The sequence below is a fragment of the Lates calcarifer genome, linkage group LG2 (genome assembly GCF_001640805.2).
Source record: "Lates calcarifer isolate ASB-BC8 linkage group LG2, TLL_Latcal_v3, whole genome shotgun sequence".
Taxonomy (NCBI): domain Eukaryota; kingdom Metazoa; phylum Chordata; class Actinopteri; family Centropomidae; genus Lates; species Lates calcarifer.
Genome location: NC_066834.1, coordinates 18,675,865 through 18,690,628, shown reverse-complemented (window position 1 = coordinate 18,690,628; position 14,764 = coordinate 18,675,865). Strand labels below are relative to the sequence as shown.

The 14,764-nt window shown below is 39.1% G+C and overlaps 1 protein-coding gene across 1 annotated transcript in view; it reads right to left on the bottom strand.

Annotated features, from left to right (window-relative positions):
* itfg1 (integrin alpha FG-GAP repeat containing 1) overlaps positions 1 to 14,764 on the bottom strand; it is a 130,967-nt gene that overhangs the window by 49,936 nt on the left and 66,267 nt on the right. Inside the window, exon 11 of the mRNA XM_018697450.2 lies at positions 878 to 1,031. Coding sequence (XP_018552966.1) covers positions 878 to 1,031 — 154 coding nt within the window. The remainder of the gene's footprint in view (positions 1 to 877; positions 1,032 to 14,764) is intronic.

The window sequence follows — 14,764 nt, the reverse complement described above, 5'->3', positions numbered from 1 at the left end:
AGAGAGAGAACTGAATTCTACAGACAGGCCACATAAGCAGTAATAATTAATTCTGATAAGACAAGCACATACAGCAGACTGCAGTACAACTGTGACACTGTATGCATTGGAATCTGAGAGCAGAGCCTACAAAAGACAAAAAGAGGGACTCTGACAACATATGTACTGCATGTACAAGAATGTGTGCATGTGACAATGTGTGTGTACCTACTTTGCATTATGTACCTCTGCAAGACTATATTATTAGGCTTTTTAAAGTTGCTGTGTATACAGGGTGTGAAAAAACCACAACAGCACCAAAGCATACAAAGAAGATAAATAAGTGCTTTGTCTTGTGAATACAATAGCTCTGAAAGACGGAGTGCAGCAGGCCTGCATGCAAGCTAGTTTGTGTGCTTTTAACAGCATCACTGATTACAAACAAGCACCAAACTGAACACGACATTGTCCTGTCCTCAGTCCAAATCTGGAATATCACTTCTGAGCATGAAAGGAAAATTAGAAACTTAAATCATTGGTGGTTACGTCATTGTAGAAAAAAAAGATTTATGCGTAATCCACTTTTCTGTATTAGAGGAAATCAAATATTCTTGTTTGCTATGTGAGATTTATTCATTTTTTATTCTCCGTTTGGCATCAAGTTATAATACTGCAGAAATTCTCATTTTTGCTGCATATCTCACTGTCTGATACCAGTATCACTGCTGATGTCTGAGCATTACTTGGATACAAAGAGGAGACACTGAGGGAAATGACCATTTAGAGAAGAAACAGATGTGAAAAAAGGAAGGAGAAAGAATGAGAGAAAGGATGATATGTTTTCTGTGTGGCCAAAGTACCAACCCTTAATTACATTAACTCAGCAAAAACTACTCACATCCTCGTAGATATCAAAGAACGTTGCCATAATGGCATTTTGGATGGCTCCCAAATCTGACTGGTCCCAGTGGATGCGGAACATTCTTCCTACACTTTTGCAGCTGGCGTTGTTACAGGGCACGTTCTCTAATAGGAAGGCCTGCTGCTGACCACTGGGAGGCAGAGAGAGAGAGAGAGAGAGAGAGAGAGAGAGAGGAGAGAGAGAGAGGAGAGAGAGAGAGAGAGAGAGAGAGAGAGAGAGAGAATACAGGTTATAATTGGCATCTTAGATTATAGCGATTGAGCATGTATTTGTCACAATAAACAGTCCACAATCCTTAAACAAAAGTGTCACATTTACAACCAGACGACATTTGGTTGATTTCAAAACAGCTTTGAACCAGAAAATGAGCCACTATCCCTAAAATCAGCTTAGTAACACACTCAGTCTATCCATTATTCCTACTTACTTCACCTTTAATGTACTTGTGTAATGTACCATAACTCCAACAATACTGCAGCCTCTCAGTGATAAGATGTGAAGAGGTTTTATTCTCTTTATTCTCTGTCGACCAAGACCCCTCTACATCTAGAGATTATCATCAACCCCTGAATTCTTAAATATAGTCATTGAAAACATTGTCCATAAGCAGTTAATTGATTGCCTATCTGTTAATAACATACATTACATTTGTCAGTTAGGGTTTTGTGCAAAAGGCAGGACTGAAATAATCAGTTGCCTCAGCGTTCAGTGATGTAAGCTCTGAAGACAGTGACAACATCCACATGGCTGAGGCATGGCTCACTCGCACGGTTGCACATATGTCTGCTTTTAATTGAGAAAAGAATTTCTTGATGCACACATAGCAAAACACAAGAACGCACAATCTTGCATGCACATTTATAATAAGACACACTAAAAAATGTCTACCAACAATTCACTACACTCTTTATTGTATCTCTGTTTTTATTTATATATAATGATGGACATTTAGAAGCCACACCCTCTATTTGCTTGTTTTGGCAGATGTAGACAAGTGACAGGTGATATATTAGAGATGAAATAAAATCCAACCACTCTTGGACTCAATCTTATTTTTATTTTTATTTTTTCTCCCCCTCTCTGCCTGTTTTTTTCTTTGTCACCATCTCCCTTCGAATCCATGGGGAGATTGAATCACCCTCTTTGTCTATGTGTCTGTCTTTGGAGATGGCTCTCTGTACCTGTTCTTAGATCTCTGTGGGAGTGGCGACCTGAAAAAAAAAAAAAAAAAAAAAAAAAAAAAAAAAAAAAAAAAAATAGAAGAGCTGGACTGAAAATAGAATAATCGTGAAAGCCCTCCCTCTCTCAGGATTCTTAAATGACTCGCCCACTCTATCCCAATGCAAGTGTCTTGGGAATGGAGGTGAAGGCACACCATGAGCCACAAGCCTGCTGGGACATTTGGCATCTAAAATGCTTTTAAAAAGTGAAAGACTGTGCGAGACAGCTTTAGTAAAAACATAAAATCTGCCTTACTTGCAGCAAAAGACTCACCTGTCAATGTGACAGAAAAAGAAAAATATCAAAATGTACAGAAAGCGTTCCTTGAAGAACTGTGGACTGATTGATTACAGTCATTAATATGATGCTGTCATCCATCCTAAAACTGTGTAGACTTTTTGCACATTTGTGCAGTATGATACACAGTGAGATAGAGACAGAGAGACAGTGCTTTTCTAGTCTTTGCATGTCCCTACCATACAATGTGACTGAACAAGCTAATCTGATTATTGTGTCTTCCACAAAAGGAGATACAGACAAAAACAGAAAATTTAGCATGAAAGTAGCAAACATGCCAACAATGACAAGTCACACACACACACACACACACACACACACACACACACACACACACACACACACACATAGTGTAACTACTATATAAAGCATGGACTCTTGTGTGCACACTATAATCTATAAGGCAAATATCCGGGTAATAAATGCTGTTGTTACACAACACCTGGCTTCAACCAGGCAACCCAAGTGGTGAAATTGGTGCTTGAAATGTGCTCTGTGAGCCTCTCCAGTGCTCTCAGCCTGGTTTTAGGAAAAATGGTTGCTAAGTGAACAAACAGTAAGAGTGCAAGTTAATTAGCTTTGTTGTTTTTATATTTAATTATTGTGGTTTTCATGAGTATCTAATGGCTGCTTTGATTGCTGTTGTTCAAAAGGTACACAAGCTCTGGGAATCAGCAGTGCACATAGTTTACCTGTTTTTGGCAGGTGCTGGATAGAGTGACATAGGACCTTGAGTTCATCAACCTGTGCACACTGGGTTTTCAACAACAACATTTTTATGGTGGCATTAGGAGTGCTGCATGGAGGGACAGGTTTTATGAAACTTCTAAAATATTACACATGCTTGAAATATATTTGCTTAAATGAAATACTGCATAAACAGAAATGGAAAGTCAAATAATGATATACAATAAACAAGACATTAGTAGATTGATCTGACCAAAACTGCTGTATATGCTGCCTTGATGTTAAGCATAGCTATCTGTCATAGTTGTCTGCACATTAGTTGATGGATTGCAGATTACATTTTTTGTTTTTATTTTCAGACAGTACAATTAATGACAACAAAAAGATCAAATTAATAATCAAGCCTCAAATGTTTTTTCTATTTTCTAGAGAAAGATGATTCACTAGCTGCACCCAACTGAGGGAAACAAATTAACTTTTTTATTTTGTGGCACCATTTCAAATACTTCCTTAAATTTTGCCTGACACTTAACTCTGAAATCAACAGCTGGCCTTGCAAAAATGATGAGTAAGTGCACTCTGCAATAATTGGGTTATTGTACAGGCAGCAAAAATGTACAAATGCTCATGTAGTGGTGAAGCTAGATTCAGCTGCCAATAATGACAACATATGTATTTAAAACTCTGCAAGTACAGGAAAGCGAAGGAATTTAATTAATTCCTCAAGTGGACACATAATGCTTCAGGCACACAGATTAAAATAGTGTCAGTTGAGATGACAATTTTCTCTGCAGACGTGCTAGTGTTTCACGATGTCTACATGTGTGTGTGTGGTGGGAGGAGGATGTGAGGAGTGGGGCTGGGGATTGTGCTGGTTTAACTGGCTTAGGCTGTGATTATAGGTATATTAGCTGGAGGTTTGGTTAAAGGTCATTCTGTGTAATCAATCAATACTGGATCTACACTAGACCCTTCGTCCCTTCTCATTAGGCCTTAAGTTAACAGCACAGCATCCATAGAATCTGAGTGGTCATCACTGAGGACCTGCCACTGCAGCAACCTATTGGTGTAGACACACTGCTAATGGTGAGCACTGATTGGCCCATCTGCAGATAATCAGGCCCATAACTCCAGGAATTTGTCGCAATTTCTTAGGGACTGTGTGCATGTGTGTGTCTGTGTGTGTGTGTGTGTGTGTGTGTGTGCAGAAAGAAATGTAACTATTTCAAAGTTTCAGGCTGAACTTTAGAAGGCATTTGATTGTTATTCACCAATGTGTGTGTCCTTCCTGAGATTTTTGTACTTCAAAAGAAACGCTCTCCAGCACTGCAGGGGTGGTGATGGTGGAGACGAACTCAAGGTCATGAGGTGGATCATTCACTCACACACACACACACACACACACACACACCTATACAGAAAACAAAACAACATATCCCCGCACATAGACTGCAGTAGGTTTACAATCTGATACAATCAAAGCATTATTACCATATAAAACATGACACTTGGACCATTTAGCAAATGTCACACTTATAGCTAAACACCAAAAAAAGTCTTATCAGCAGGTTGTGAACATGCATCAGTAATTTTTTCGACAAGAATCATTGCCATATTGAGACATTTGTGATTATTATTATGATAATCACTGTGACTCTACTTCATCGACAAGACAACAAAACTAACAAATGAAATAAAGCTATGGAACGCCTGCTGGAAAACACAACACACGTTTTGATGGCAACTATTTGCCAACAATTCTGTGAGTTAAGGACAGGTTCACAATTTCTCAAGTAAGTCAGGTTCCAGTAGAAACATTGAAACAGCTTTTCCCTCCTGTAATCATTCCTTGTTGGTATACTGGCCATTTAGAGATCCCTTCCTAACAGGTTTTCAATTTAAGTCCAATAGTTACTGAGACATCATACTTAAATCCACAATTTTCAATTTCATGGTGGCACTGGAGGACATATCACAGAATCATCAGCATCATTAAAATCCATCCTCTGCACACCGTGAATGTCTGTACCAAATTTCACCAGCACACTGACTTAACAGCCAAATGACAATGTAGCCACAACACCAATAATCTGATGGTGGATTACTATTATTATGAAAAGCATCAGATAATCTCATATCTCAGCAAAATGTGACTTAAAGTTAGGAGTAAATGAACTAAAACCAAAACTATGCCTTTAGTGCACTTTCAGCCTATGTCTGCACTAATGTGTGTGTGTGTGTGCACTTAGGGGCTTCGATTATTGTATGAACCCAGTGTCAGCATTGCTGTGTGTATTTCTGTGCGTGTGTGTGCCTGCAGGGAATCTTCCAGTGTTCCTCACTCTATCCGCCTCCCCTCTAATTGGCCTCCAGAGGGGCAGTTGGCTGGCAGGAGGCTGACCAGCTGATCACACCGACGACCCTTCTCTCCCCCCACCTCAAACGCTTTGAGAGGCCACTGTTATCTGTCCACCTTTACCTTTCTTCCATCTGTCCATCAACTCATCCCTGCATCTCTCTATTCATCTCCCTCAGGCTGAGAGGTTATATGAACCTGGCCACCTCCTTCTTGATGTCCTTCCTTTCCTTTTCTTTCTCATTTCCTCTTATCCTCTCATCCACTATCCCTCTCCACTTTCATCCAACCATCCACACACCTTTGTTCCAGATTTTCACTGTTCTGCCCACCAATCACAACACCAAGGCCTCTGTTAATATGCCTTCAAGTTGTGTATTATTTTCACAGAGTGTGGTGTGGATGCATTTGATAATATTCTTTTCAGTTTTTATGATGGAAGCAGCGCAGCAGCAGACACCTCATGTACATGTGTACTGTGGACACAAAAAATTACAAGCAGATTTCAGATAACAACAACTTCACACTCAGTTTGTTGGATTTAGTTTGCAGTAATAAAATCCTAAAGCAAAACACAAAGACAGACAGTGGTTTTGTTTGGATTCCACTAATGCAATGAACATTAATTAGCAAAGTAAGAGGGAAAAAAGTACTATAGACTTGTGGAATCAATGAATATCATCATCACATTTTTATGTTGTCCTGGATGAGGGTATCTCTAAAATGATTAAATGTAAAGTGCATTTAGGCTAGTGGAAAGTAGATGTATGGACTGTACATTACATTATTGTCACATGGTGCACGTCTGAGTTGTTTATCCATTAGCTACACTGCTTATCCTTTGCCTGTGAGTTGTGAAAAGTTAATGTGAATGTGATTTTACCATCACAAACTGTTTAGATGTAAAACCATGTACTGTTATTTAAAAAAGCCAGAAAAAAACCCTAATTTTATATAGCTGAATTTTTTTTCCCCCTACATTGTGGGTATCATCTTGTGATCGCTTGGATCTACCTTGTGACTGCTTGAGGGGGTCTGGACCCCGAGGCTGAGAATCCCTGAATTACATAAGTAACTCTTTTACTGGGTATTGAGTGCTAACACATATTACTTGTTTAAAAAACAAGGTCTGCAATGACAGAATTTAAAATATTTAAATGGGAACTCAACCCATTTAACACATTAAGGTCAGTGATGAGGAGGAGAGGCCCCTATGGGTTGTTTCAGAGATTAGGAACAAATGACCTGTGTGGTCGAATGATTTATTTATTTTAATTTTAAGTTTTATGCAGTGTTTTCAGGACTGTGACATAGTCTGTGAGTGTGACATAGTCTGTGAGTGTGCAACACACACACACACACACACACAAACACACGCAGGTAAGTCCCAGTTGGAATGACTCAGTCACCAAACTACTGACAGATTGACAGTGAGTGAGAGAGAGACAGAGACAGAGAGAGAGCGAGAGAGACAGAGAAAGAGACGAGGACGAAAGGTGATTGAAGGGAAGGAGTGGGCAGGTACATGTAGATGAAGTGACAGTGAGACAGCGATATGCTGTCAAGGCCCTGAGGCGCTGTGGTTTCTCCTTCTGTTAGCCACTGTGGTGACGAACACAGGCGATGACTCACGGTGACAAACAATCAAAGTCAAAGAACATAGTATCCTTTGGTAGTGTCATTCCTCTACACGGTCCACCTGCCAACACCGACTCTTTCATCCTCCATGTCTCTCCCTGGCTGATTCTTCGTCCCACACTCTGGCGTGTTACAATAGTCAGCTTTCTTTTGAGTCTGTCCTTATTTGTCTTTTTGTTCACAAGATCACAAAACAACTTACAAATGAGTTTGTTTCACAGTGATGTTCATTAGAAAAGAGAATGATGATATATAAAGCAAGCAGCACCATCACCTCATTAGAAAGAATAAAGAATTGTTACCAATAGCAAATCCACATGTATTGCAGTTCATATTAAGGTTAGATTAGTGTTGTTAGCTTGCCAATAAACACATCTGCGAAACAATAGTCCTGAATGTCCGGAATAACACTGAATAGTTGAGCAGCTGAGATGGTGGGTGGGACTGTGAGAAACATCAATGTTAAAACCGGGGTGTGAATTTGGGCACTGGGCTTGAAGTCCCCATCTGTCACCACAATACTGTAACCCCTGTGGCCTAAACACTGGCTTTGCTAATGTTTTCACTGGAATAAACTTCCAAAATGACTGACTGAGTTTCTGATACAGTAACAGACAGCATATAAACACTTTGCTACACTCAACATAACATAGGATTAGAAAAAACAAGACGTGGTCTCAGTTCTGTCGGATTACGATGGATAATCCAGCTTTTTGCTCGATGGACATGCTTTTTAGGAATCAAAGAAATTATGCACTTGATCGCTGATGTCTACTGTTTATACACAGTGATACACTTACAGCTTTGTTGTTTTTAGTCATTTTAGTGGCATGGTCTCTATGGATGAGTTGGTCTTTTCTATCAGGCAGCTACTTTGGTCCAGACTGAAATATGTCAATGTCTATTGGATGGTTTGTTGTGGAATGTTGTCAAAATTTTAATTAGCGAAATGTTTTTATTTATGGCAAAAAACTGCAAAACTAATGACATTCCTATAAACCTCAGCTGTACTTTGTGTTCAGTGCTGCTTGGCAAAGTACTTGACCAAACTAATATGCTTAAAAGGGTAAATCTTAGATTGGCTAAAAATTTACATTAACTTTGTCAATGTGGGCATGTTAGCATGATGTTAGCATTTAGCTTAAAGCACAGCTGTGCCTAAGTACAGCCTCACAGAGCAGCTAGCACTGCTGCAGACTCACTGTCCCCTTCCTCTCACAGATTATATATCTAACTGTTGTACTGTAGCTCTGTAGATGCTGTTTTATTCTCTGTTCATCACTACTTAGGCTAAATAGCTTTAAATTAAATCCATTCCAAATAAACATGAAAAGTAAAATGGGCTTATGTACTATACAAGAGATGATACATCCCACCTGTCAGAAACTGGATTCTGAGAGCAGTTAATGTAAAACATTACATAACCTGGATACAGGTTGAATTTATACTGTCTTATATATCAACCCATGACAGACAACAGCAAACCAGAGATGTATTTATATGAAGACAGTGAAGATTATGACTTCAAAGGAACAGATGTGTTTCTGTTTAATGTAGCATACTCACACCTCTGCAGATTTGTCTGAAATAGCACTGCAGAGCTGCACACTAGCATGTGGCATAATGACATTCTTAAAACTAATAATCAGACGGCAAACACCTCCTTTCATATGCTATTAGTGAGCAGCCCCCCTAAGGCCAGACCAGCCTCCCGCCAAAAAGGTGCATTTTGAAAAGGAAAAATTGTGAAAATGTCTCGCGCTACTCCAGTTTCCACCCTGGTATTAGCTTTAAAACTGAGAGGCAAACACTGCTACCCTGCTACCAACATACAGAGAGGGAAGGATTTTAAATGGCATTGCCTAGCAACAGCCTGCTAAGCTCTTGGCAGCTGCTTGGTCGGGGTGCATACTGATAGATGGAGACACGCATATACACTCACGGCAACACTAAAACTTAATGTGATGGAACTCATCAAGGCATCAACAAGGTGAGGAGCAGTGAGCTTTACATAACCAACAACATTAATTGCTGCTCTGTGACACGTGATTGGGCATAGAATGAGAATGTTGTCCCGACTTCAACTCTGAGCTTATCACATTAAATCTGAATTTAATACAGAGGTCCACATTACAATAATGTCCCTGTTAACTGCTTCCAATTCCCACAACCATATTTGCAGTCCATTACAAATATACTACTTAGGAATTATTATGTAGTTAATTGTCCTTTTGCTCATTCTTATTGATGCAAACCACTGCTCATAAAATAGTGCAAACACTGATTTAATAAGTACAAGTGTCCAGTTTATGACTAGTTTTCTGTTAGAAGTCACAAAAGTTCTATTAACAAGTGCACAACTGTAAATAAAAGGCAAAGGTAAACCCAATGAGAGCGCTATAATGATTCACGTATCATGATTTTCTGAGTGTGTTTTTGACTTCAGGCACATGTAACATATAGCATGGTCTCTGCAACAATTTGTGTGCGCATGCTTTTTTCAGTTTTTCATCAATGTGCAAAAAAAAAAAAAAAAAATCACAGTTACGTTTTCACTGTCATTAGGAGTTACTGAGTAATTAATGGGTATAAATTCAAGTGCATTCATAATTTTATCAATTTTAAATTAAATCAACAATGCAATAAAGTGTTAAAGTGCTTCCTTTAGCCACATGAATGTCTGATAGCGAGCAGATATATAGATGTGAATAGTATCTGGAATCTTGTCTAAAATGTTAAGTTGATCACATTGTTTGAAGCTCATCATGTTAAAAGCTCTAGATCCTGGTAATTCAAAGTTGTGAAGCACCTCTTCCTGACAGTCTGTAAAGCTAAAGTTAGCTCAAGTAGCTGGAGTGTAGAGCTGTCAACAGTATAATTGGTGGTCACCAGTCAAACATCATTAAGCTAGCTTTTACAGTCAGATGTGAGGTACCACTAGTTTATCACTAAGAAAACTGTTTACAGTAAAAATAACAACACTTCTGAATGTTATTACACCTACCACAACGAACCACAACTATACTGCTAATAATTGAGGAAATTTGAGCTAAATTTTTAATACAGAAGTTGACTTTTCTGGTTTGAATAAGAAACCTGGGAGGACCAGTGTCAGCTGCGCAAGGTAACCAACTGTATATTTTCATCTGATTCTTTTCATGCGAAACAGTATATTTGTTAGTTTGATATTTATGAGAGTAATTCATAAAAAATGATCACAATATACCACAACATTGGCCTGAAAAACTGCAATTGCATATTTTGACAATCTTTCTGAACCTGAATACAAAAGTAAATCCAACCCACATCATAGCTAAACCTGGACTGATAGTTAAGTATAACACTGTCCTTGTTCTACTAACCCTGCTCTGTATCTGTGTATTTTGATGAGTGAGGTCACATAATGAACACAGAGGAGCGACAGAAGCAGAACAGTAAGGGTGAGACTCAAAGATGGAGAGTTCAGCAGAACGTTTCTGACTAAGGCTTCCCTCTGCCATAAACAACATGTTTACTGCATGGGGTGAGACAGAAAGGAGAGATGAGGACAGAGACATTTGTTGTGATTTTTCTGGGCAACAACCTCCAACAGAGGTTAACTACATTATTCTGTTAATGTCAGACACTCAGTGACCTACAGCCTGAAGAGTTCTACACTTAAATGTGTGTATGTGCTATGTTTGTATGAGTGCAAGTCGTGCGGATGTGCCACATTTCCCAAAGGCTTTTTGTGTCTTGTTGATTCACACACCGCTCCTTTCCAAAGACGAGTGTGTCATCTGAAAGTGCATCTTGATGCACAATAATTGTTACAATCAGTGGTATCTGTACTCACCGGTAATCAGTAGTAAGCAGTGTGGAGCACACTGTGATGTTCTGTCATGAAGTGGTGTGACATACAACAGAAATCACTTAAGTTCAGCAGTCTCCATCTGTGACCTCATTTCATATTCCAGAAATAGCTCTCTCTCTCCCCACATACTGCTACATGTGAGGCTACATGTTACATGTACACTCTTGTACACACACACACACACACACACACACACACACACATGCACAGCAGCCCAGTGGAGGGTAGAGTATGACATTTAGACCATTTCTCCTGCGATAGGGGGCTCTTATGAAGCCGGGGTGGACCATTTCAACATCAAACACTCACAGCCAGCAGGACGCTCTGTCTCCCTGAGGGCACTGGATGAATGGAGAGAGAGTGCGTGTGTGTGTGTGTGTGTGTCTTCCTGTGAATTTGAAGCCTACCTGAGTAAAGAGAGTGGCTGGGCTGCCGGCCGCTCTGACAGACGATCATAGTGCCTATAAAAATAGTGTTGTAGTCTAACCACATCTGCATAGCACTATTTGCTTCAAGGAAACCGCTTTTGTCACTGTCATCACAGCGGAGGTCTCTAAAAAGCTGCAGGAGCTTTTCTCTCTATCTACGTCATTACATTACAGCCTAAATCTAATAAGGATGGGAAACAGGAAGTTCTATGAGGGAACATTCACACTATGCTGCTAATTTAAAAAGAAAATTAAATATTTTTAGGAGTAAAAGCACTGCCAAGATCACATTTTGTGCTGATATGGAAATCAAGCTGCTTGATGTGAGCTTTGTTTACCTAATGATTAGTTGCAGTGCATGCAGTGCTTCATCAGTGCTACAGTCCTGGAAGACGCTTCCACTCTGTCTCTTTATGATAAGCAACAACAACTACAATTACTACTACTACTCCTGAGATCTGAAATCTAGATCATCACATTTGATTCACTATGATTATAAATTAAGGGCAGGGTGCTCATCTTCTCTGTGATTGGCTGGCCTACAAAAGCAGAACATATTATGCTACCTCCTACAAAAACCTTTATTTGCCTCCAGCTGACAAACTAAACCAGAAGTAATGCAATTATTGAGTGTTTGTTTTCAGGATTAACACTCCTAGCTCTACGATAAAATGATGGGGAATGAGAAGAAATTTGAACACTGAGTAAAGTAGTGCAGTAAAGGCGTGCCCTAGACAATTAATCATTGTTTTAAGAAATTTAAATAAACCAGAACACTTTCCTTTTCTAGAATAATGATGGACCATCTAAATATAAATGGAGGAATTTCTGTCTGTCTGTCTATCAATTCTTTCGACAAATGCTCATCTAATCAACGTCAAATTTTTCGGGTGTATATCTGAGGACCCAAGGAAGTGCAGTGTCACCAGTGACGTCTTTTGAATGAGCGGTTCTCAAAAAAAACTTCAAATGTTGCTTTTCACTTAATTTGAAGAAAAAGGCAGAACTACACTACAAGGGCTGTGCTTCACACTTCTGGTTTGTCTGCTAAGAGTATTGTTTGAGCAGAGTTTAGCTTTGTAAAGCTAAACTTTCTTTCTGGAACAGCATAGCTGCTTTGCTCTGATCAGCAACAGCAGAGGAGGACGACGTCAGTGGAGCTTACTCATGTTTAGCTAGAGTTCTTCATTAATCAGTCTGGATGGCCAGCTAAGACACACATATAATATATTAATCATACAATTTCTTGCTCTGTTTCCTTTTTCTCCAGCAGAAATATTCACTATTGTTTTATCATACTCTCAAGAAACGAAAAGCAAGGAAGAAAGAAAGCAATTATGTGAGAACGAAAGCAACGAAGACCTATTATACTAACATCTGGGGACTCTGCTGACTTTTAAAGGATTTTGAATTCCATAATTTATCTCCAGAGTGTAGACTCAGGTTGAATAAGTAGCCACTGATGCTGTATGATGAGCTGAGAAAAAAAATCACCACAGTCAGATCACAACTGACTGGAGCCTCAGAGGTGAGGTTTTCATGCATTTAAGGAGCCCTCCTCCATGTCTCCCTGCAGCTTCCTCCAGACATTACAATATTTCACATACACTTGGCAACACACACTCTTTCTCTTTCTCTCTCTGGCACACATATACTGAACATACACAGTCCTGCTCATGCTCAATCCTCCAGAGAGCCTTAAAACCTTAACAAGGAAGATTTAATTAATTTCTAAGTAAATGGGTGAGCAAAGAAGGGGCTATTATCTTTATACTGAACGGCAGCAGTTGTGTGTTTCCATGGAGAGAGCATCTCTTGTGGTATTCAACGAAACACTATGGCTTTGATGTACAAAATGAAGGAGAGAGGAACAGAGAAACCAAGGGAATGTGCACAAGCTGATTGTTCTCCTGTGTGCCTGTATCTGTACAATGAGAGAACAGGCAGATGGTCAGTATTTTGCTTGAAGACTTCCAAATTCTATGTTACAAGATCTCTTGCCACATTTGGAAATTGTACACAGCCAATATAGTCAAACCCTTAAACAAGAAGCTTTTGCTGAGGCATTTTACACTTTTGGACCCATTGTGTTGCTTGGAATTTGTCAAGTTCTCACAAATATAAGAGAGAAAACATTGTCAGCATACCAGATACACCATGCACCAGTAGAAAATGATCATTCATCTAAACATCCATCATAAAAAGCTTCCTTCTAGAGTCATAATTTTGTAGAGATCGTGCAGGTAGAAATCCACAAGAGACAGAAATACCAACCTCTCAGCCAGCAATAGCCCAATAGACTTTATAGAATTCACTTTTCCTCAAAGCAGAAACACTATTTTTTTCTTACTGCAGTTGTCTTCAACAACAACAGTCAAGATCTATCTTATATATGTGTATGTGTGCTAGTGTGCAGTAGTAGTAGTGTCTACCTCTAAAAGCCCAGAGGCTGATTTAAAGGTCTGATCAGTATGTTGCCTGTGACATCCGTTGGTCAGACTTACAAGAGCAGAGGAAGACAGTTAGTGTTGTTAAATGCTGCCCACGCTACGCTCTTCACTTTAATTCAAACACCAAACAGAAACAATCCAAACACCTCATTATCAGAGGAGGTTTTAGCACTTTTACAACTGCAACAGCTTACAGTAGAAGAGTTGACTAGAAATCTCCACATGTGTATATGTACGAGTGCCTTTGACACAAGCAAACAAAACACACTGAGGATACTTGTTGACCTCACCACCTACACACACACTCACACACAGATATAGTGTGGGTGGTCAGGTCACATGCACCTTAAATGCACAAACAGTACAAAAACAGGATTTTCAGGTGACGCTGTAGCAGTAAATATTACTCCATCTCTGGAAAGAGCAGGAGGGAAAATGTATGCTGTGTGTCACCTGTTTATCTGAGCGTCCTAAACTCTTTCCAAGCTCAGGTTTGTAGTAGTGTTAAACTAGAACAGAAGTGAGGTAGCTTCCCAAAGCCAGAGACTCAGAAGAGATTCAGCCTATCGAACAAAAATGTACTATGATATTTCTGTTACAACATAACAACATTTTTGGGGAAAAGACCAACTAATGCTGGTCTAAACAGATACGTTGATATATGTTTTATTAGGATTTTTACCTTTATTTTATTCAAAGTTTTTATTTTATTGGGAAAAAACAATGGTTGGTGAATCAATTTCATTATAATACATTTACAGCTGACTCTGTTTGAGCAAGATTTGACAAAGAGTGATACTTGGATCAGTATCTTTTTATCACCCAACATACTAAAAAAATGCTGTATACTATAACATTATTGGCACATTGTACCTTGAGAATCCATATCTGAAATACTGCTACTGGAAATTCATTGATCTGTTAATATTGATT